The sequence below is a fragment of the Nerophis lumbriciformis genome, linkage group LG09, assembly GCF_033978685.3.
Source record: "Nerophis lumbriciformis linkage group LG09, RoL_Nlum_v2.1, whole genome shotgun sequence".
Taxonomy (NCBI): Eukaryota; Metazoa; Chordata; class Actinopteri; order Syngnathiformes; family Syngnathidae; genus Nerophis; species Nerophis lumbriciformis.
This window is the reverse complement of record NC_084556.2, coordinates 39,765,800-39,788,455: the sequence shown is the minus strand read 5'-3', so window position 1 is coordinate 39,788,455 and position 22,656 is coordinate 39,765,800. Positions and strand designations below refer to the sequence as shown.

General features: G+C 37.8%; 1 protein-coding gene across 2 annotated transcripts in view; it reads left to right on the top strand.

Moving 5' to 3' along the window:
• The window catches only part of dgat2 (diacylglycerol O-acyltransferase 2), a 60,429-nt gene that overhangs the window by 6,417 nt on the left and 31,356 nt on the right, over positions 1–22,656 (top strand). Inside the window, exons 2-4 of one of the 2 annotated variants that reach the window (XM_061963170.2) lie at positions 6,868–6,918; positions 18,397–18,525; positions 18,766–18,873. In XM_061963170.2, coding sequence (XP_061819154.1) covers positions 6,879–6,918; positions 18,397–18,525; positions 18,766–18,873 — 277 coding nt within the window. In that variant the 5' untranslated portion in view covers positions 6,868–6,878. Of the gene's footprint in view, positions 1–6,754; positions 6,919–18,396; positions 18,526–18,765; positions 18,874–22,656 lie in introns of those variants that run through there. The other variant, XM_061963169.2, reaches the window with a different exon arrangement.

Sequence of the window (22,656 nt, the reverse complement as noted above, 5' to 3'; positions counted from 1 at the left end):
TACCAAAAGCGCCTTATTGCAGTGAAACTTGCCAAGGGACATGTAACCAAATATTAACATTGCTGTATGTATACTTTTGACCCAGCAGATTTGGTCACATTTTCAGTAGACCCATAATAAATTCATAAAAGAAGCAAACTTCATGAATGTTTTTGGTGACCAACAAGTATGTGCTCCAATCTCTCTATCACAAAAAAATAAGAGTTGTAGAAATGATTGGAAACTCAAGACAGCCATGACATTCTGTTCTTTACAAGCGTATGTAAACTTTTGACCGCTGTAATATAATATCACATTAGTAATAGTTGACAGAAAAACTATGTGTGACAGAATATCGTCCGTAGTTTGACTTTAAATGATTCTTATTACAGAGAGCGATGGATGAAATTGTAAAAACCTGCGGTTTATCAAGTCAGTTTTTTAAGATGCTGGTGTGTTTGCATGCATCAGTACAGTACACACACCTGTTTACAGTTGATACGTGTGTGTGTGGGTGTGTGTGTGTCAGGTCAGAGTAACACTATTATTGTCGTATTTTTGAAGAAGGGTCAAAGATCTCATCTTATCCGTTTATGATGGAATAAGAGAAACCATATGGGGAGTATTAGCAGACAAACATCAACATGCGAGGAGACAGTAAGGTGAAGTCTAATGAGATAAATGACAAACATTTTGCTCTCACTGAGGCAAAGCAAATATTCTGTGATATAAATATTCCAAACATCTGTACGAACAATTGATTAATACTTCTCTCTTAAGAGAAAACTTTGAATGATAGTATTCTTATAAAGGCGGAATATTTGACACAACTCTCTTATTCGATTAGTGTGACTACTACTATTGGCCCCTTGGCGTATTGTACAAATATAAATGTAGAAATAATTACAAGTGTGATATCGGTCCAGTATAAGCAAAAAATAAGCATGGGATCGCATGTAAAATGTGTGATATAAGCGGCGATACAAGCAGTGAACATCTAAATGTCCTCTAATAAACACAGAAGTTTGGTCTTTTTCTGTGTTTTACTTAAGTCATTTCCCAAAGGCTACAGTTTCCTTTGTCAATATTAACAAGTATCCATCCATCCATTTTCTACCGCTTGTCCCTTTTTGGGGTCGCGGAGGTGCTGGAGCCCATCTCAGCTGCATTTGGGCGGAAGGTGGAGTACACCCTGGACAAGTCGCTACCTCATCGCAGGGTCAACACAGATAGACAGACAACATTCACACACTAGGGCCAATTTATAGCCTGGGGATCGAACCCAGGACCTTCGTTTTGTGAGGCACATGCACTAACCCCTGGTGCACCGTGCTGTCCATTAACAAGTATTACAGTTGCCTATTATTTACACATACAAAGTCTCCAAGGCAGAAGCTTATTACAAAGTATCCAGTAACAAACGTGTCCGCATAATTCAACTTACTGCATCATGAGCTAAACTTCATAAATTATTGTGGCCGCTACTTGTCACCAAAAAAAAACAAAAAAAACAATTTCCACCCCACTTCAACTCAAAGACTGCATAAGTCCATTCCATACAATTAATGATAAATAGCTTACTGTTTTTCAAATCTACCACTAATCTCACTTGATCAAACATTATCTAATATTCTGCACAGCGAAATGATAAAATTATGTTCCTGCTGAAATCGTTTCGGTTTAATATCTGTATCATCCAAGGCTCCAATATTAAAATCATGTTGTTGGGACACCCCTTCATTTATGTGCGAAATGTACACCCTTTGAATAGCCATTGTCCATGCTGCATGGTGGATTAGTTGTTAGCATGTCGTCCTCACAGTCAAGATTTTTTATTTTTGTGTAATGTAATTTTAAAAAAAGATGTTGAACATATTTTCAAAGACAAATCTTGGCGTTGTTATTATGAAGTTGGCATCCGCGTGGATCTCCCCTCTCCCCCAATCGCCGTCTTCGCCAACAACAGTCTTCCAAAAAAGATAAAAGATTAGAGCGGTGGTGTGTGGGTGCTGTGATCTGTGTGACAAAGAACAGCAAAGTTGTTGTTTTTTCGTTTTTATTTTTATTAATGCTATCATGTTGAGTGCTATTTCAATGTTATTGATGTGCATTTATTAGATAATTAAATAAAGGTTATGGCAAGCAGAAATATATATTTTTTATTTCATCTATTTTCCCTAAAGTAGGCTTTAAGGCTACAAAGTGTGTTGTATCCAATTACTCGATTGTTCGAACAAACTAATCAATACATTCCTCGATGACAGCAATAATTGTTAACGACAGCCCTATTTATGCTGTATATATTCCCACATTGTTTTCTGCATGCAAAACTGTACAGTACATATTCTCTATACAACAGTGGCTGCTGCTGGTCTTTCAAGTAGAGGACGCTCAGTTTCAGCTTTTCTCTGAACACAAGTATTGTCTCCAATAACAGATAAAAGATATAAAGATGCTAGATTTCACAAAGAAAACGTCACCTACAGCAGTGTTTTTCAACCACTGAGATACAGTCTGGTGTGCCGTGGGAGATTATCTAATTTCACCTATTTGGGTTAAAAATATTTTTTGCAAACCAGTAATTATAGTCTGCAAATGATGTGTTGTTGTTGAGTGTCGGTGCTGTCTAGAGATCGGCAGAGTAACCGTGTAATACTCTTCCATATCAGTAGGTGGCAGCAGGTAGCTAATTGATTTGTAGATGTCGAAAACAGCGGGAGTCAGTGTGCAGGTAAAAAGGTGTCTAATGCTTAAACCAAAAATAAACAAAAGGTGAGTACCCCTAAGAAAAGGCATTGAAGCTTAGGGAAGGCTATGCAGAACGAAACTAAAACTGAACTGGCTACAAAGTAAACAAAAACAGAATTCTGGATGACAGCAAAGACTTACTGTGGAGCAAAGACGGCGTCCACAATGTACATCCAAACATGACATGACAATCAACAATGTGCCCACAAAGAAGGATAAAAACAACTGAAATATCCTTGATTGCTAAAACAAAGTAGATGCAGGAAATATCGCTCAAAGGAAGACATGAAACTCCTACAGGGAAATACCAAAAAAAAAGAAAAAGCCACCAAAATAGGAGCGCAAGACAAGAAGTAAAACACTACACACAGGAAAACCGCAAACAAGTCAAAACAAGTCAGGGTGTGATGTGACAGGTGGTGAAAGCACACCCACTTTGAGACAAGAGCTATATTGATGCATGCTTGGTTATGGTTTAAAGTCATATCCAACAATTGTGACAACAACTTTTTATTGTCTACTGAGTTTAGTTTTTTAATGATTTCTGCTGGTGGTGTGCCTCCTAATTTTTTCAACGCAAAAAATGTGCCTTGGCTCAAAAAATGTTGAAAAACACTGACCTACAGGATTCTCCACATCAACTCGGAACAACGGAATGAAACTTGAAAGAAGCTCTGGCAGTGGTTTGTATTTCAAGACCGCTGATTCGCTCATTTTGCTGTCAAGAAAAAAATGATTCAGCCTCAGACAAATCATCCAATCATCTGGAAGCCCACTTTCCGTACACTTCCAGAGACGCTCTGCCGACCATTTGTCCAATGACTGTCTATTTTGGCTGCAGTGGAACACGCCACTCTGCTCCCCCATTGAAGTCAATGGAAGCTCAGCTTCAACACGGTTTAATGCACTGCGGCGCTACCACAAAGTATTTGATTCTGAACTGCATATACGCATATCTAGTCCATTAGATTACATTTTAAGGGACTCGCCAATGGTAGTCAATCCCTGCTGCATAATGGGTTGGGGTCTTGTGGGCGAAGTGTACTGGTGGGGTCAGGCTGGAGGCGTTTCGACATTTCAAATATATGTTTTACAGGAGGTTTGAGGATTTATTCCGCTTCAAAGGAAGAAAACTCAGAAATACAAAATTACGACATTTTGTATTTGATCATTTTGCTGCATTGTGACATTTAGAAGTGTGTGTTGCAGCTCAGTGCAAGTTCTGACTCTGTTGACCAATCGGATTTATTGTGACACGCTCTTCATCCCAGACAGTTGGTACAGTATTTGATGGTGATGAAACCTTGACTTGTGTCATCACTCTTACTTTGCTGCACTGTCATTAAGTACACACGGCCAAGAGAAACACAAGCCAACACAAACCCTCTAAAAAGTGATGACTTTAGTGCAGGGCTGCCCAACGTGCAGACCAGGGGCCATTTGTGACCCACAGCTTGTTTTTTTATTAGCCAGTGGCACAATTTAAAAATAAAATTGAATAAAAAACAATAGCAAAGATAGAAAACAAGTTGAAATGTTGACAGTGGCCAATCGGGCCCAAAGCAGAATTTGTAATTATATTTATATATATATTTTTTATTTGATTTATATTTTAAAATTATTATTATTATTATTATTATTTTAATTATTATTATTATTTTAATTATTATTATTATTTTAATTATTATTATTATTTAATTATTATTATTATTATTATTTCTTTTTTTTTTACTCAAACTTGAATTTACTTCGATGCATTATTGGACGAAAACTAATTAATCAATAAGAAATAAATTGTTCAATTATTATTTTCAATGCAAAATAACAAAACTAAGATCATTGGCACATGGTGTTTGAAATTATCAAACACTGTGTGAAAACAGGGGAGGCTGACAAATTCAAGGCAACCTTGTTATTATATTTTTAGTGACGCAGCAGTAAGGGGCTTGGAATAAGGTTGCCTTAAATTTCACGTGAAGCACCCCATCAAATGGGGTCCCAAACTATACGCGTAGCGCATAATATGTGTGTAGGGAGGAGCGGCTCTGTTAATAACACTAAAAATGTCACGACATCCAAGCTTTTGTGTAATGAAAGGCTCTTTTTGTAAAGTAAATCTGTACAGCAGATACTGGCATCTAGATCACCATGTGGCTGCACAGGACAGGTTTACAAATAAAAAAAATTATATAGAAAAATTAATAAATAGATAAGGAGGTTTTGTAACCTGTAAGCTGTTTTGTTAAGGTGTTGTTATTATTATTATACCAAATAATACATTGCAAAAATCAGATTGAATCAAGAATCGTGTTGAATCGAGAATCGATTATGAATCAAATCCCCACCTCCAAGAATCGGAATCAAATGGCGAAGCGCCCAAAGATTCACACCAATAACAATTGAATATTTGTATATATATATCAAAGTTTAAAACAAATGAAATTTCATGTATTTTTTTCTGTCAAAATGGAAACAATGAAAACATTTAGTAAGAAAGATGAAGTATGCACATTATTTCAAGGTATTAAATAAACGTGTCAAGCCGGATCTGGCCACCGGGCCTCGAGTTTGACACATGTGATGTACACGGTTGATGAGTTCGTCAACAAATAGTCAGAAATGCTAATAAATGGATTATCACAGTAGTTTCTACTTATTGTTTACATTCAGGGTCGCCATCTAAAAATCACAACTGGCTGGACAGGACAGATTTATAAATACAGAAAATATACAAAAAAATTGATAAAATAAATAAATGAATACATATTAAATTAGCACATTTAAGTTAGGTCTACAAATAGGATATATGAATGCTGGATAAAATTAATTGTATTTATTTTCTCTGCACATTGATCTAATTGCATATTTATTAAATACAATTTAAAAGAGACATTTGAAATACTTTGATGACTGGAAAAATCACAGTTGTTGCCTAAGTATTATATATATATATATATATATATATATATATATATATATATATATATATATATATATATATATATATATATATATATATATATGTTATATTTTTTACATATATCTGTTACTCATAATTAACACAACTTTAAGGTAATTTAGTGTCCCAGTTAAGTAACACTGGTCTAAAGTAACAGTGATCTTCCTTGAGGACAATTGTGTCCACTCTAATGTATTTCAAAAATAACATCATTATTTAGAAGTAAAATCACATTTTATGACATAAAAGACCATACGAATGTTATGATAATGACATTTTACATTATGAAAACTGACAATATGATACTACCGTAATTAGGGATGTCCAATAATGGCTTTTTGCCGATATCCGATATTGTCTAACTCTTTAATTACCGATACCAATGTCAACCGATAACGATATCAACCGATACCGATATATACAGTCGTGCAATTAACACATTATTATGCCTAATTTGGACAACCAGGTATGGTGAAGATAAGGTCCTTTTTAAAAAATAAAATAAGGTAAATCAATTAAAAACGTTTTCTTGAATAAAAAATAAAGTAAAACAATATACAAACAGTAGAAACTAGTAATTAATGAAAATGAGTCAAATGAACTGTTAAAGGTTAGTACTATTAGTGGACCAGCAGCACGCACAATCATGTGTGCTTACGGACTGTATCCCTTGCAGACTGTATTGATATATATTGATATATAATGTAGGAACCAGAATATTAATAACAGAAACAAACAACCCTTTTGTGTGAATGAGTGTGAATGGGGGAGGGAGGTTTTTTGGGTTAGTGCACTAATTGTAAGTGTATCTTGTGTTTTTTTATGTTGATTTAATAAAAAAAAATAAAAATAAAAAAAATACGATACCGATAATTACAAAAACCCGATACCGATCATTTATGATATCACATTTTAAAGCACCAAAATATTTTAAAGCATTTATAGTATTACTAATATATTGAGACCTTCCGGAGGAATGTCTAAATGTTAGGTGCGTGTCCGCAGGGAGGTTACTGTCACGTCCGCGCACGCGCCCACCGGCAATTTGTCCGCCCCCTCCCAGCCGTGCGTGGCTCCTCCCCTCCTTGATGAAAGGCTGCTGGCTGCTCGCCTCCTCGCAGTGTCGGTGCTGGCAGAGGAGCTGTGAGTCTGGACTTCAATTCTTCTCTTGTTTCCATCAGGAAGTCCAAGCATGAAGACCATCCTTGCTGCCTACTCGGGGGTGCTGAAAGGTGAGCAAATTCTTTGATTATTTACTACCAATATTCATTCAAAATCATTGCATCATCTGAATGTTAAGAGTCTCAATGTGCAAACTAATATTAATATAGTTTATTTTTTTAATTTCTATTGGTCTTATTTTTACTGAAAGTGTTTGTGCCACTGACAAAACTTAAAATTGAAGCAATATATATTGATATATAAATATATATATATATATATATATATATATATATATATATATATATATATATATATTTTGATTTTTTTTTTGATTTTTATTACAGGCTTTGTTCAGGTAAAAAAAACAACCTTAGTGCTTTTACGGTAAGGCAGGGGTGTCAAAAGTCATTTTTGATGGGGGGGCCACATGGAGAAAAATTTACTCCCAAGTGGGCTGGACTGGTAAAATCACGGCACGATAACTTAAAAATAAAGACAATTTCAGATTGTTTTCTTTGTTTTTAAATAAAACAAGCACATTCTGAAAATGTACAAATCATAATGTTGTTGGGTTTTTTTACACTTACATGTTGCGGTTATTAGTATTCTACCTTTATTTGTCGTTATTTATACTTTCTGAATAAATGATGTGATAATGTTTATCAGTCAGCTCATTGGTGTTCATTTTCAATCTATCATGATAAAAAATGTTTTATCAAAATCAAATTACAGGATGTTATTAATGTAATTTGATCATTTTTCTCGACCGATGTACTAACCTCAAGTGGTTTATTTTTTTTTACATATGTAGCATTCTCTACATAGATACAAATAATTGCTATTGCGACATCTAGTGGACACATTTAGAACAGCGGTTTCTTAAATAAAAAAATTTCGGCTGATTTTTATACTGAGCAAACTAATCCCGCGGGCCGGATAAAACCTGTTAGCGGGCCTTACATTTGACACCCCTGCGGTAAGGCATCATCATATCTATAAGGTAGCGGTTCATTTTTGGTACAGTTAAAGAAACACAACATCTAAGTATAAAACTGCTTAGCTTTTGTGAAAATAGCTTGAATTGATTTTAAAATGCATTTCTAAAAAAATATATATAAATAAAAAACAATATGTATGTATGTGTGTATATACATATATGTGTATATGTATGTTTACAGACAAGTGTACAGACAAATTATTTAAAAATTATTAATATTGTAATAAAAACACAGCAGGATATTTTCAACTTGTATAGGAACCAATACCAACCAAGTCTTAAAACACAAGCTCTGGTTATTGATTTTAGAAGACAGGCAGGAATTTATATTAGTTATTTATTTACAGACAGACATAGTTTTGTATTTCATTATTGTTTCTTTTGTTAATATCAAAGTCCGTTCTGCAAAAGGTCATCCTTAGAAGCACACAAATATACATCATCATATAATATACAAAATGAAATACAATACTTTTCAAAATCTACCCACCAAATAGCCATTTACAATTTAATTTATAAATAAAAAAGAAATTACATATGAGGGCACCATTATTAAGTGCAATCCTACAAATATATTGGGACCATACAATACTTAGAATTTTAAGGATAGATGCAAATGGGGTAACCGTGCAGCGTCAAAGGAAAGTGTCTTTTCATGTTGATAAAACCATGATGATCTTGTTTTATCGTGCTTTTCATTGAATGAGTTTGATCTTTTTGGCTGGTGTCATGGGTAGTTTGGAGGTCTGTCTCTGCAGGACAGAAACAAATTAAGCCAGATAATCAAGTGGTCAAGTCGACTCGTTGGTGACCCCATTGAGTTTGGAGTCCCTGTATGTACACCAGGCATTGTTCACTCACTTACAACAGAAGCTGCTGCTATTCTTTTAAACAAAATAAAGCTATATTGCACAAATTCATTTATTTATTCATTTTAATGTATTTATTATTTCATGGTAGTTTTATCTTACTGTTTTTTATTAACTTTTACTCTGATTCTTTATTATTGTTCATGTGACTTTTTCTTTCTTATTTTCCTGGTCCTGGTTGAGTACTTTATGTTGTGGTTGGTTTTGTGTTAATATATGCAGATGTCATTCTCTTTTTCACACTGCATAACAAATTTACCTTCGGGTGCAAATAAAGTCACCTTGAAATGAACCTGCACCTCAAATCAACAAATTGACTGAAAAAATAATTGTACAGCAGACACATTTATTTGTTGTTATTTTCTCACAAAGATGAAGCATAAGCATTGTCACACTAATAATTTAACACAAAATGCTTAGCAAGATCTCAACAATTTTAAACGAAACCAAACATGTAAACGTGTGTATTTTGTGGCACGGTAAAGCTGCCGTTAAATACTTGGCCTACCCATACGTCTTATTGCAGAATTAAAGGCCTACTGAAATGCGATTTTCTTATTTAAACGGGGATAGCAGGTCCATTCTATGTGTCATACTTGATCATTTCGCGATATTGCCATATTTTTGCTGAAAGGATTTAGTAGAGAACATCGACGATAAAGTTTGCAACTTTTGGTCGCTGATAAAAAAGCCTTGCCTATACCGGAAGTAGCAGACGAGTAGCGTGACGTCACAGGTTGTGGAGCTCCTCACATCCGCACATTGTTTACAATCATGGCCACCAGCAGCGAGAGCGATTCGGACCGAGAAAGCAACGATTTCCCCATTAATTTGAGCGAGGATGAAAGATTCGTGGATGAGGAAAGTGAGAGTGAAGGACTAGAGGGCAGTGGGAGCGATTCAGATAGGGAAGATGCTGTGAGAGGCGGGTGGGACCTGATATTCAGCTGGGAATGACTAAAACAGTAAATAAACACAAGACATATATATACTCTATTAGCCACAACACAACCAGGTTTATATTTAATATGCCACAAATGAATCCCGCATAACAAACACCTCCCCCCTCCCGTCCATATAACCCGCCAATACAACTCAAACACCTGCACAACACACTCAATCCCACAGCCCAAAGTACCGTTCACCTCCCCAAAGTTCATCCAGCACATATATTTCCCCAAAGTTACGTACGTGACATGCACATAGCGGCACGCACGTACGGGCAAGCGATCAAATGTTTGGAAGCCACAGCTGCATGCGTACTCACGGTACCGTGTCTGCGTATCCAACTCAAAGTCCTCCTGGTAAGAGTCTCTGTTGTCCCAGTTCTCCACAGGCCAATGGTAAAGCTTGACTGTCATCTTTCGGGAATGTAAACAATGAAACACCGGCTGTGTTTGTGTTGCTGCAGTCGGCCGCAATACACCGCTTCCCACCTACAGCTTTCTTCTTTGCTGTCTCCATTGTTCATTGAACAAATTGCAAAAGATTCACCAACACAGATGTCCAGAATACTGTGGAATTTTGCGATGAAAACAGATGACTTAATAGTTGGCCACCATGCTGTCCCAAAATGTCCTCTACAATCCGTGATGTCACGTGCCGGCGTCATCATACCGAGACGTTTTCAGCAGGATATTTCGCGCAAAATTTAAAATTGCACTTTAGTAAGCTAAACCGGCCGTATTGGCATGTGTTGCAATGTTAAGATTTCATCATTGATATATAAACTATCAGACTGCGTGGTCGGTAGTAGTGGGTTTCAGTAGGCCTTTAATATCTCAGTGGTTACGAAGCTAACAGTATCTCTCATAAGGGATGTGATTTAACGGCAAACCCTTTTTGTCCCCATTTCATATTCAAATGCAAGTGTCAACGGGTATGCCATCTCCTTTTCATTAAAAACAACACACGTCAGTGGACAGCTGGACAGGGCTTTGACCTGTTTGTCTATTTAGTCGAAGAAATGTCAGACTATTAGCGCCGTGTTGTTTTCACTTATTGTTGTGGTTAATTTAGCACCAAATATAGTGAAGGGGTTTCACTAATATTGTTATTATGTGTCTGTCTGACGCTGCATGTCAGGAGAGGCATACTGTAGGCTCAATGGAACGAGAAGGGCGTCCAGCACTTTGGGAACGAGTTCTCACAAGAACTAATGTGAATGCGGCCTCGGATATCAAAATATATTTGGGGAAATTAATGAGAAAGCATTTTTTGAAATTGTTAAATGTAATACAAAAGTGTTCCAGTGGAAAGGGCCCTCTTCTCATGCAGGGCAAAAGGGGCGGGGGCTTGAGCACCACTACGGTCTATATACCTGTGCACGTGCCTGATGCTCGACAAGGTTTCTTTTTCCTAAAGTGCAGCAGTAGTTGATTGTATGTTTGGGTCGTTGGTATTTTTGTTTCATGGATTGGAATTGAAAAACAAAAAACAATTGGTTCATCAATTAATCAAATGCATTTATATAGCCCTTATAGAGCCCAGTGTCTCATTGGAATGCCTTTTTGAGGCCCTAAACCAGTGGTCCTTAACCACCGGTCCAGGGACCGATACCGGTTCGTGGCCACAGATAAAACATTCAATTTATAAACGACTGCGTTTTCTCTGACCTAACTTTCGCCTGTCCCACTAGACCAGACCTGGGCAAATTAAGGCCCGGGGGCCGCATGCGGCCCGTTGAGCTTTTCAATCTGGCCCACCGGACATTCCCAAATAATTGTTTTAGATGTTTAAAGGCCTACTGAAACCCACTACTACCAGTCTGATAGTTTATACATCAATAATGAAATCTTAACATTGCAACACATGTCAATACGGCCGGGTTAGCTTACTAAAGTGCAATTTTAAATTTCGCGCGAAATATCCTGCTGAAAACATCTCGGTATGATGACGTCAGCGCGTGACGTCACGGATTGTAGAGGACATTTTGGGACAGCATGGTGGCCAGCTATTAAGTCGTCTGTTTTCATCGCAAAATTCCACAGTATTCTGGACATCTGTGTTGGTGAATCTTTTGCAATTTGTTCAATGAACAATGGAGACAGCAAAGAAGAAAGCTGTAGGTGGGAAGCGGTGTATTGCGGCCGACTGCAGCAACACAAACACAGCCGGTGTTTCATTGTTTACATTCCCGAAAGATGACAGTCAAGCTTTACCATTGGCCTGTGGAGAACTGGGACAACAGAGACTCTTACCAGGAGGACTTTGAGTTGGATGCGCAGACACGGTACCGTGAGTACGCATGCAGCTGCGGCTTCCAAACATTTGATCTCTTGCCCGTACGTGCGTGCCGCTATGTGCATGTCACGTACGTAACTTTGGGGAAATATATGTGCTGTATGAACTTTGGGGAGGTGAACGGTACTTTGGGCTGTGGGATTGAGTGTGTTGTGCAGGTGTTTGAGTTGTATTGGCAGGTTATATGGACAGGAGGGGGGAGGTGTTTGTTTTGCGGGATTAATTTGTGGCATATTAAATATAAGCCTGGTTGTGTTGTGGCTAATAGAGTATATATATGTCTTGTGTTTATTCACTGTTTTAGTCATTCCCAGCTGAATATCAGGTCCCACCTGCCTCTCACAGCATCTTCCCTATCTGAATCGCTCCCACTGCCCTCTAGTCCTTCACTCTCACTTTCCTCATCTACCAATCTTTCATCCTCGCTCAAATTAATGGGGAAATCGTCGCTTTCTCGGCCTAAATCGCTCTTGCTGCTGGTGGCCATGATTGTAAACAATGTGCAGATGTGAGGAGCTCCACAACCTGTGACGCCATGCTACTCGTCTGCTACTTCTGGTACAAGCAAGGCTTTTTTATCAGCGACCAAAAGTTGCGAACTTTATCGTCGATGTTCTCTACTAAATCCTTTCAGCAAAAATATGGCAATATCGCGAAATAATCAAGTATGACACATAGAATGGACCTGCTATCCCCGTTTAAATAAGAAAATCGCATTTCAGTAGGCTTTTAAGATGGAAAGTGTAGCTGCCATTATGATGTGCAGTGATGTTTTCTAATGGCTGTACTAAGTCTTTCAATGCTTGGAATATGCATGATATACTAGTTGCTATGGTCATCTCATTAGTTACTATGGTCATCTAATTAGTTACTTTGGTCACTATGAGATATCTCAGAACCCTTCGCGTTCATATTTCACTATGTCTGTTGCATTTTGGTTGTGTTTCTGTTGATTGTAAAATATGTTGTCAATATTCAGTGTTTTATCCTTCATAGTTAATATTGTAAATCCCACATTCTTTATTTTCACGTACATTCTGGGTGTCTCATTCAGTTAAAAAAATGTCCAAATTCCATTCCGTTTTTTAAGGCGGTCTGTCATAACGTTTTTAGCTTTCAATCATTATTGTGAGGTTTTGTATTAGTGTTCCTAAAAATAGATATACCGGCCCCCTGCCCCCGTTATTTTTATCAAATCTGGCCCCCTGAGTCAAATAATTGCCCAGGCCTGCACTAGACCGAGGGTCAGGAACCCGCGGCTCTCGAGACGTGCGGCTCTTTAGTGTCGCACTAGTGGCTCCCTGGAGCAGTTTTAAAAAAGGATTGAAAATGGAAAAAGATGGGCGGAAATATTTTTTTTTGTTTTAGTATGGTTTTTTTTTTAGGACTAACATGACACAAACCTTCCTAATTGTTAGAAAGCCCACTGTTTGATATGTTTGTGTGTACGCTTTACTTATGAGAGTATTTGGTGGACATACTAATTTCAGCGGTTCTTGAACTCACCATAGTGTGGACTGATTTTACATGTTTTTACATGTAAAATCTTCCACTCCTCCTTTGTCTCATTTTGTCCACCAAACGTTTTATGCTGTGCGTGAATGCACAAAGGTGTGCTTTGTTGATGTTATTGACTTGTTGGAGTGCTAATCAGACATATTTGGTCAGTGCATGACTGCAAGCTAATCGATGCTAACTTGTTATTTAGGCTAGCTGTATGTACATATTGCATAATTATGCCTCATTTGTAGATATATTTGAGCTAATTCAATATCCTTTATTTTTATCGTCTGTGTATTTATTTTATGTTTGCATGTCTCATGACACATTATCTGTATGGGATATTGGCTGCATTTCAGATGTTGTTTGTGTGCCATGTTGTTCCAGACTACAGCAAACATTACCTAGCTTGCCAAAGATTGTAATAAACCTATTAAAAGAAGACACACTGCCGTTTCCTTTAACTTGGACACACACATCTATACCTTTTGTCCATTAAAAGCCAGTAATTTCCAGGCGTTATCTCACCTTCTAAGTAGCCTCTGATTTACTAATGTTTTTTTAAAAATGTGTAGAATAAATATAACATTTCAACATTTCTGTCAATGAAGATTTGCTTCAGCCTGCGACATATCATATGATACATCACACAATCATATGATAGTAGGCTATTATAGCTAATATATACATTTACATCACGTGTTGCCTTCAATATAAGTCTTATATACGGCCTTTAATTTTTTGCGGTTCCAGACAGATTTTTTTTTGTATTTTTGGTCCAATATGGCTCTTTTAACGTTTTGGGTTGCCGACCCCTGCACGAGACACACCAATAAGCTTGTGTATAGATGTACAATAAAAGTCCTCATAGGAAGTTGCCATTTGTTATATTTGTTGTAACTTTGTGACATGATAGAATGCACATTAATGAACATATAAAATATAAATGTGACAGATTGTAGCCAAAGGCTGATTTCCATCTGCATCTCATTGCAAAGAAACAAGCCCAGGCGTCCCACTAATTCAGCGTTGTAGTGAGTTGTATTTTTCAAGCACTTATTTTTGCTGTATTTATCTGGCACAAGTGGAAAGCCGGTCCCTGAAAATAATGCCTACATTAAATCGGTCCGTGATGCAAAAAAGGTTTGGGACCACTACTATACAGCATGCTCAAATATTTAGTACCTCTTTAAAAGGTAAAGGACGCATTTCATGTACATAAAGTGTGTGATTGTAAATAATATTAATGAGACTAATCCATAATAAAATCCCGGTCAAGAAAAAAGTTACTTTTAATTTAAAAAAAGCCTCTTACCCAGAAATGGGTTACTTATTGAAAAACAACCCAACAATGGTTCATTATTTTGAAAACCCAGAAATTGAGTTAAAATAATACCCTTATACTCAAAAAATGGGTTGCCCTTCATAAAAATAACTCAAAAATGTAACTGAGTTACCAAAATAACCCAGCATTTTTTAGTGTGTAAGGGAAACAGATGAAGCCTTAAAGGCCTACTGAAATGCGATTTTCTTATTTAAACGGGGATAGCAGGTCCATTCTATGTGTCATACTTGATCATTTCGCGATATTGCCATATTTTTGCTGAAAGGATTTAGTAGAGAACATCGACGATAAAGTTCGCAACTTTTGGTCGCTGATAAAAAGCCTTGCTTGTACCGGAAGTAGCAGACAAGTAGCGTGACGTCACAGGTTGTGGAGCTCCTCACATCTGCGCATTGTTTACAATCATGGCCACCAGCAGCGAGAGCGATTCGGACCGAGAAAGCGACAATTTCCCCATTAATTTGAGCGAGGATGAAAGATTTGTGGATGAGGAAAGTGAGAGTGAAGGACTAGAGGCCAGTGGGAGCGATTCAGATAGGGAAGATGCTGTGAGAGGCGGGTGGGACCTGATATTCAGCTGGGAATGACTAAAACAGTAAATAAACACAAGACATATATATACTATATTAGCCACAACAAAACCAGGCTTATATTTAATATGCCACAAATTAATCCCGCATAACAAACACCTCCCCCCTCCCGTCCATATAACCCGCCAATACAACTCAAACACCTGCACAACACACTCAATCCCACAGCCCAAAGTACCGTTCACCTCCACAAAGTTCATACAGCACATATATTTCCCCAAAGTCCCCAAAGTTACGTATGTGACATGCACATAGCGGCACGCACGTACGGGCAAGCGATCAAATGTTTGGAAGCCGCAGCTGCATGCGTACTCACGGTACCGCGTCTGCGTATCCAACTCAAAGTCCTCCTGGTAAGAGTTTCTTTTGTCCCAGTTCTCCACAGGCCAATGGTAAAGCTTGACTGTCATCTTCCGGGAATGTAAACAATGAAACACCGGCTGTGTTAGTGTTGCTGCAGTCGTCCGCAATACACCGCTTCCCACCTACAGCTTTCTTCTTTGCTGTCTCCATTGTTCATTGAACAAATTGCAAAAGATTCACCAACACAGATGTCCAGAATACTGTGGAATTTTGCGATGAAAACAGACGACTTAATAGCTGGCCACCATGCTGTCCCAAAATGTCCTCTACAATCCGTAACGTCACACGCTGACGTCATCATACCGAGACGTTTTCAGCAGGATATTTCACGCGAAATTTAAAATTGCACTTTAGTAAGCTAACCCGGCCGTATTGGCATGTGTTGCAATGTTAAGATTTCATCATTGATATATAAACTATCAGACTGCGTGGTCGGTAGTAGTGGGTTTCAGTAGGCCTTTAAGAAGGCACTCAAAGGGTGATGGGCTGCAATAGATGTCGAGTGGGTATGATTATTGAATTGTGTAATTAATAAATACTGTGGGAATCCAGTCCCTTGGGAAGCCAACACATAGGGGGATCTTCTTCTGGGCTCATCCATGTCAGCCCACAACTGTGCATTTATTTGAAATTTCATTTTGAAATACAAAAAATAAAATTGAAGAACAGAAAATGATTGGGGTTTTTTTAAATGTCATTTTAACATACAAAATAATTAATCAACAAAAAACAATCGGTTTTATTTGGAATTTCATATTGTGATGTAAAAATTTAAATTGAAAAAAATAAAGCATTCTTTTTCAGTGTCCAAGAGCAATAACACAATTGTTTGGTTTCATTTTTTTTTATTTCATACAACAACAAACAAAATCACTTGTCAGCAGAAACTAACAGTTTTTTGTTTTTTAATATTCAGACAACGAATCCAAATGTTTATACATGATAACATAATGACATGATCTTTCTGATGCACGTCGCCACCTATGAGGTCCAACACGAATAGACAGAAAACATTCACACTCTTTTTCACACACTAGGGACCATTTAGTACATCTTCTGGTACAATATTGTTCGGTGTCCGCCACAACTACTTGTGGCGTTGCCTGTTAGCCCCTTCGCTCATGAACATATTATAATAGGACTTAGGGCTTCCATTAATCGTTTAATGAATACAACTCATACAAATTGATAAAATCCGCACGGCCACTGCAATAGAGCACACATGAGAGCTGTGGCGTGTGGATGCTGTGAACAGTGGATAATTTTTTTATTTTAATGTTGATAATGTGTGTTTATTGGAAACAAAATAATGAAGGTTATAGTAAACAAACAAATTATTTATTTCCCTAAAATACGCATTTAGGCTATAAAGTGAGTTATCCAATTACTCAAAAAAATCGAACAAACTAATCAATAGCTGAAGCCCGAATTGGTCTGTCTGTGAACATAGCTTGTTGGTACAACTCCGCACAGTAGATGGCGCCGAAACTCCGCTTCTTAACACAGCTTCTACGCGCCTGTTTTGCCAGAGAGTAAGACGATGTAGCAGGGGAGGGATCAATGTTGCCAACTTAACAGAAACAATGGAGTACAAATGTAGCAACTTTTTACCGTCTTATTGGACACGTATTGCTCTTCTTAACAAACAGCGGGTATTGTTGTGAGCCCCTCCCCCTCACATATGGCTCCGCCTTGTTTGACATTTACACACAAACGGCGACAAAAAGAAGCAACACAAAATGTTCATTTGTAGTTTTATACATTTTTGTTTTTCTTTTCATGTTTTTTTACTCACTTTTTTCCCCCTCTTTTCTACAACCTTTTTGCAATTACATGCACATGCGTCTTGGCCAATTATGCAAATGACATCATGGCATCATCTATCTCCCCCTTATTGCAACTCAGCACCACACATGGTTGAGTTTGATGATAACCGAGTAAGTGATCAGCAGGACAAGGTCTTCAAGATGGTTGCTAGTTGAGGTTTGCTACTAACCCAGTGGTTCTTAACCTTGTTGGAGGTACCAAACCCCACCAGTTTCATATGCGCATTCACCGAACTCCTATTTAGTGAAAAATCAAAAACATTTTTTTTTCAAATTCAAGACAAAGTTATATGGTTTTTTTTTACTGGTGCACAAAATAAACCGTGCATGAGCATCACCTTGTTCAAAGAACAAAACCAACACAGTGCATGAACTCACAACAAATTACACACCTGCAAATCAGTTTGACTTCTGCTGTTGCCGTATCCGTAATTTGCTGATAGGGAGAAGTTTTTATGTACACGATGAGTCGGGTGTGACTTGACCTCCGCGGCGGAGGCTCCACCGAACCCCTGAGGCCAACTCAGCGAGGGGTCGATCGAACCCAGGTTAAGAACCACTGTACTAACCAGTGAGGGTTATTTTCAGTGCGCACTGATGGGATTAGAATTTAGAAGGGATCTGTTCTTATTGGATTTCACTCAGCTCTTTAGAGTCGACTGCTCGTGATGTGACGTTTACTTTAGTAGATGCAAACGATGCGACGAGCTGATTCAGCAGAACTCTGCGACTGCTCTTCTGGAATTATTTCCGCATTCTCCTGACTTCCTATGTTTCCGTTTAAGCGTCCATTTGGGTTTTTTCTCCTTCAAGGCACCGGCTCCAGCATCCTCTCCTCCCTGCAGGACCTGCCCTTGGCCTTCTGGCCATGCGGATCCAAGATGGAGAAACATCTCCAGGTCATCTCTGTGCTGCAGTGGGTGGTCACCTTCTTAGCCTTGGGTATGTATGTGCGTGTGTGATCCTGCACATTACCCTTAAGCTGTTAGAAAGCAAATAAGACCTAAGGAGTTCGCATAGACTCTCATTAGTCCTGAGTAGGTCAGATGACTAAATGGTAGCACCCGGTGGGACTTCTCCTCTCTGAAGCTGCCTACATGTGTTCCTTTGACATGCATTGAAGTGTCATTTCATACATTTAGGTCCCTACTCCCGGTTTGTGATGTTCCTGTGCTCTTGCAGGAGCAGTGTGCACGGTGCTGTTAATCTACATGTTCTGCACTGATTGTTGGCTTATCGCTGCCCTTTACACCGCCTGGCTCATTGTTGACTGGAACACCCCCAAACAAGGTAATCCGTGTTTCTTCCCCACGTTAACATGTGATGTCAACATGTTTTGTACTGGAAACCCATGCTGCCCGTCTTTTCAGAGAAATGTAAATGAATGATTATACCACCTGTGAGCTTTGTTTTTGTTTTTCAAGGTATACGGTTGATTAGTGATTAACTTGCCATGGGTAACATAATGTTGGTCCAGGGCAAAAGGCAGGCATCACAGGACACCTATCAGTGTCATTTTCTTGTAACGCTCACAAAAATAATTCTAAATATGTCTCTTTTAATCAACTCCAAATCTGATAAAACAAAAATTGAACTAATCACAATGTGTATTGCTGCATCTAAGGGAGGGATGTCAAACTAATTTTAGATGGGGGGGGCACATGGAGAAAAGTGTACTCCCAAGTGGGCCGTACTGGTAAAATCACGACACGATAACTTAAAAATAAAGACAACCTCAGATTGTTGTCTTTGTTTAAAAATAAAACAAGCACATTCTGAAATTGTACACATCATAATGTTGTTGTTGTTGTTTGTTTTACATTTACACGTTGCAGTTATTAGTGTCCTATCTTTATTTGTTGTTGTTTACATTTTTTTGAATAAATTATGTTACAATGTTCATCAGTCAACTCATTGGTGTTCATTTTTCATTTGATTTGATTTGATATATTTTATTTCAAAGATGCAAACAAACAAGAGCAAGCCTGATCCAATACAGTGCTATAGCCTTAACAGCCATTATAACAAAATGAAAACAATGGAGAATAAAAATGAAAAAAATAAACAAAATGAGCAATGGACTTTGTATTTTATTTTATTTTTTATTTTTTTATTTTTTTTTTACATATTTGAAAAGGAGTGAGAAAAAGTTTACACATATTTAATCCCACCCCTTTTCTTTAAATCATAAATTACTCTGAGCTAGAACTACCTGTTCACTCTATGTTCAAACTTAATGAACTTGTGTATACATAAATTATAAATATATACATACATATGCACACTACTTTTAAATCTATCAAGATACAAAAATTATATCAAAATCAAATTACAGTATGTTATTTATGTAGTTTATTGTAGTTTATTATGTGGTTTATTTAGTACATGTGTAGCATCATCTACAAAAATGCAAAGACAGTGGACACATTTAGAACAGCGGTTTCTTTCATTCAAAAATTTCAGGTTAATTTTTTTACTTAGCAAACTCATCCCGCGGGCCGGATAAAACCTGTTCACGGGCCTGATCCGGCCCTCGGGCTGTACGTTGAACACCCCTGATCTAAAGCATGTTTGCATTGTTTCTATTACATGTTTGTACAAGGTTCTAAGCAAAAGATTACTCAGTCTTTTTAAGTGACAAGTAGGGGTACTAAAAAAACAAAAAAATTGGGGGAGGGGGGTGGGGGTATAAACAAAAATATTTTGACATTTAGGGCAGACAATAGATATACGATTTATGTGAATATGATGTAATGGATAGGAATGTCTAATGCTGGATGTCAATAAAAAATAAAATGGAAAAAAAAAAAAAAAAAAAACCCCAAAAAACGATATATTTACCTATTCCGATTCTAAAACGATTCATAATTTTCGCAAATTTATTAAAAAAAAAATACAATATTTGTTTTTTTGATTAAAAACAATAAACAATAATTTTTAAATCAATCACATTTTAGTTATATAGCCCTTAATCACAAGTGTCTCAAAGGGCTGCACAAACTCACAACAACATCCCCTATTTTAAACCCACATTCGGGCCAGGGAAAACTCCAAAAACCCCAGATGGGGGGAAAAAAAGAATGTGAATTATGCAATGTACTGTGTACCACATGACCATGTGGATATTACACATTTTTCAAAAGGGGTCATGTGTTAGGGCAGCGTTTCTCAAAGTGTGGGGCGCGCCCCACTGGTGGGGAATAGAGACATGACAGGTGGGGCGCGAGGAACGAGAGGGAATTTCACTTTAATTTTTTTTTTTTTTTTTTTTTTTTTATTTATTTTTTTTTTACTATGCTTTCATTTTCTATACACACTGTAAATCACTTTGTGATTCTGTCTGTGAAATCCGCTTTATAAATAAATGTAAATTACTTATTTTTCCTGTAGGCTTTACATTTCTAGGTAGGAGCAAAAGTTTGACAGACATAGCAACAGTAACTAATGGGGGCGGGGCTAAGCGGAACAAACTTGACGAGACAAGCGCAGCAAAATGAAAAGCTGTCCCACTGTCAAACGACACAGTTGTGAGACGTATATGCGACATTGCAAGTGATCTTGAGGAACAACTCGGAGACAAATGAAAATAAAGTCGTCTTGCTTTACAAGTGGACGAAGCTACTGACAGCAATAAAGACTGCCTGTTCATCGCATACGTCCGCTTTGTGAATGGCGAGTCACTGTGCGAGGATTTGCTGTTTTTCAAATACATCAAAAATAGAGCCTCTGCTGATGAGCTGTTCAAGATAATGGACAGTTTCCTGAAAGAACACGACCTTAAATGGGAAAACTGTGTGGGCTTTTGCTCTGATGGCGCAATGACCATGGCAGGGTCAAGAAACAAGCTGCAGGCTCTAATAAAGAGGGTTGCGCCAAATGCGCATTGGACACACTGTGTCATTCACTGGGAAGCACTCGCGTCAAGGCAGCTCAGCCCCGAACTCAATGAGGTTTTAACAGATGTGAGCGCGGTAAATTTGATCAAAACACGACCACTGAAAGCGCGACTATTCTCTGCACTGTGTGAGGAAATGGGAGCTGATCATACAGCCGTGCTGTTTCACCATACTTGCCAACCTTGAGACCTCCGATTTCGGGAGGTGGGGGTGGGGGCGTGGTTAAGAGGGGAGGAGTATATTTACAGCTAGAATTCACCAAGTCAAGTATTTCACACACACACACACACACACACATATATATATATATATATATATATATATATATATATATATATATATATATATAAAATAAATACTTGACTTTCAGTGAATTCTAGCTATATATATATATATATATATATATATATATATATATATATATATAAATATAAATAAGATAAATACTTGAATTTCAGTGTTCATTTATTTACACATATACACACACATAACACTCATCTACTCATTGTTGAGTTAAGGGTTGAATTGTCCATCCTTGTTCTATTCTCTGTCATTATTTTTCTAACCATGCTGAACACCCTCTCTGATGATGAATTCTGCTTCGTCTCCTTGTTGTGTGCGCAGTTGTGCACTGCACTCTCTAAAAGCCCTAGATGTTAATGTCACATATGCATGTACATTAGATGGCAGTATTGCCCTGTTTAAGAGTGTCACAACATTGCTGTTTACGGCAGACGAACTGCTTTACGGTAGACGAAAACGTGACTGCTGTTGTTGTGTGTTGTTGCCATGCTGGGAGAACGTTAATGAAACTGCCTAACAATAAACCCACATAAGAAACCAAGAACTCGCCCTCGATCATTCTACAGTTATAACGTGATTGGGCAGGCACGCTGTTTATATTGTGGGAAAGCGGACGTGAAAACATGCTGTCGACACGTCACTCAGGTACGCCTGAATTTCGGGAGATTTTCGGGAGAAAATATGTCCCGGGAGGTTTTCGGGAGAAGCGCTGAATTTCGGGAGTCTACCGGAAAATCCGGGAGGGTTGGCAAGTATGTGTTTCACAGTGAAGCAAGGTGGCTCTCCTGGGGCAAAGTGCTGTCACTTGCCCTGTCTTCCCAAATGCATAGCTCCTCCTTTTTTTTTGCAAAGATTGCAAAGTGGCACTTTTATT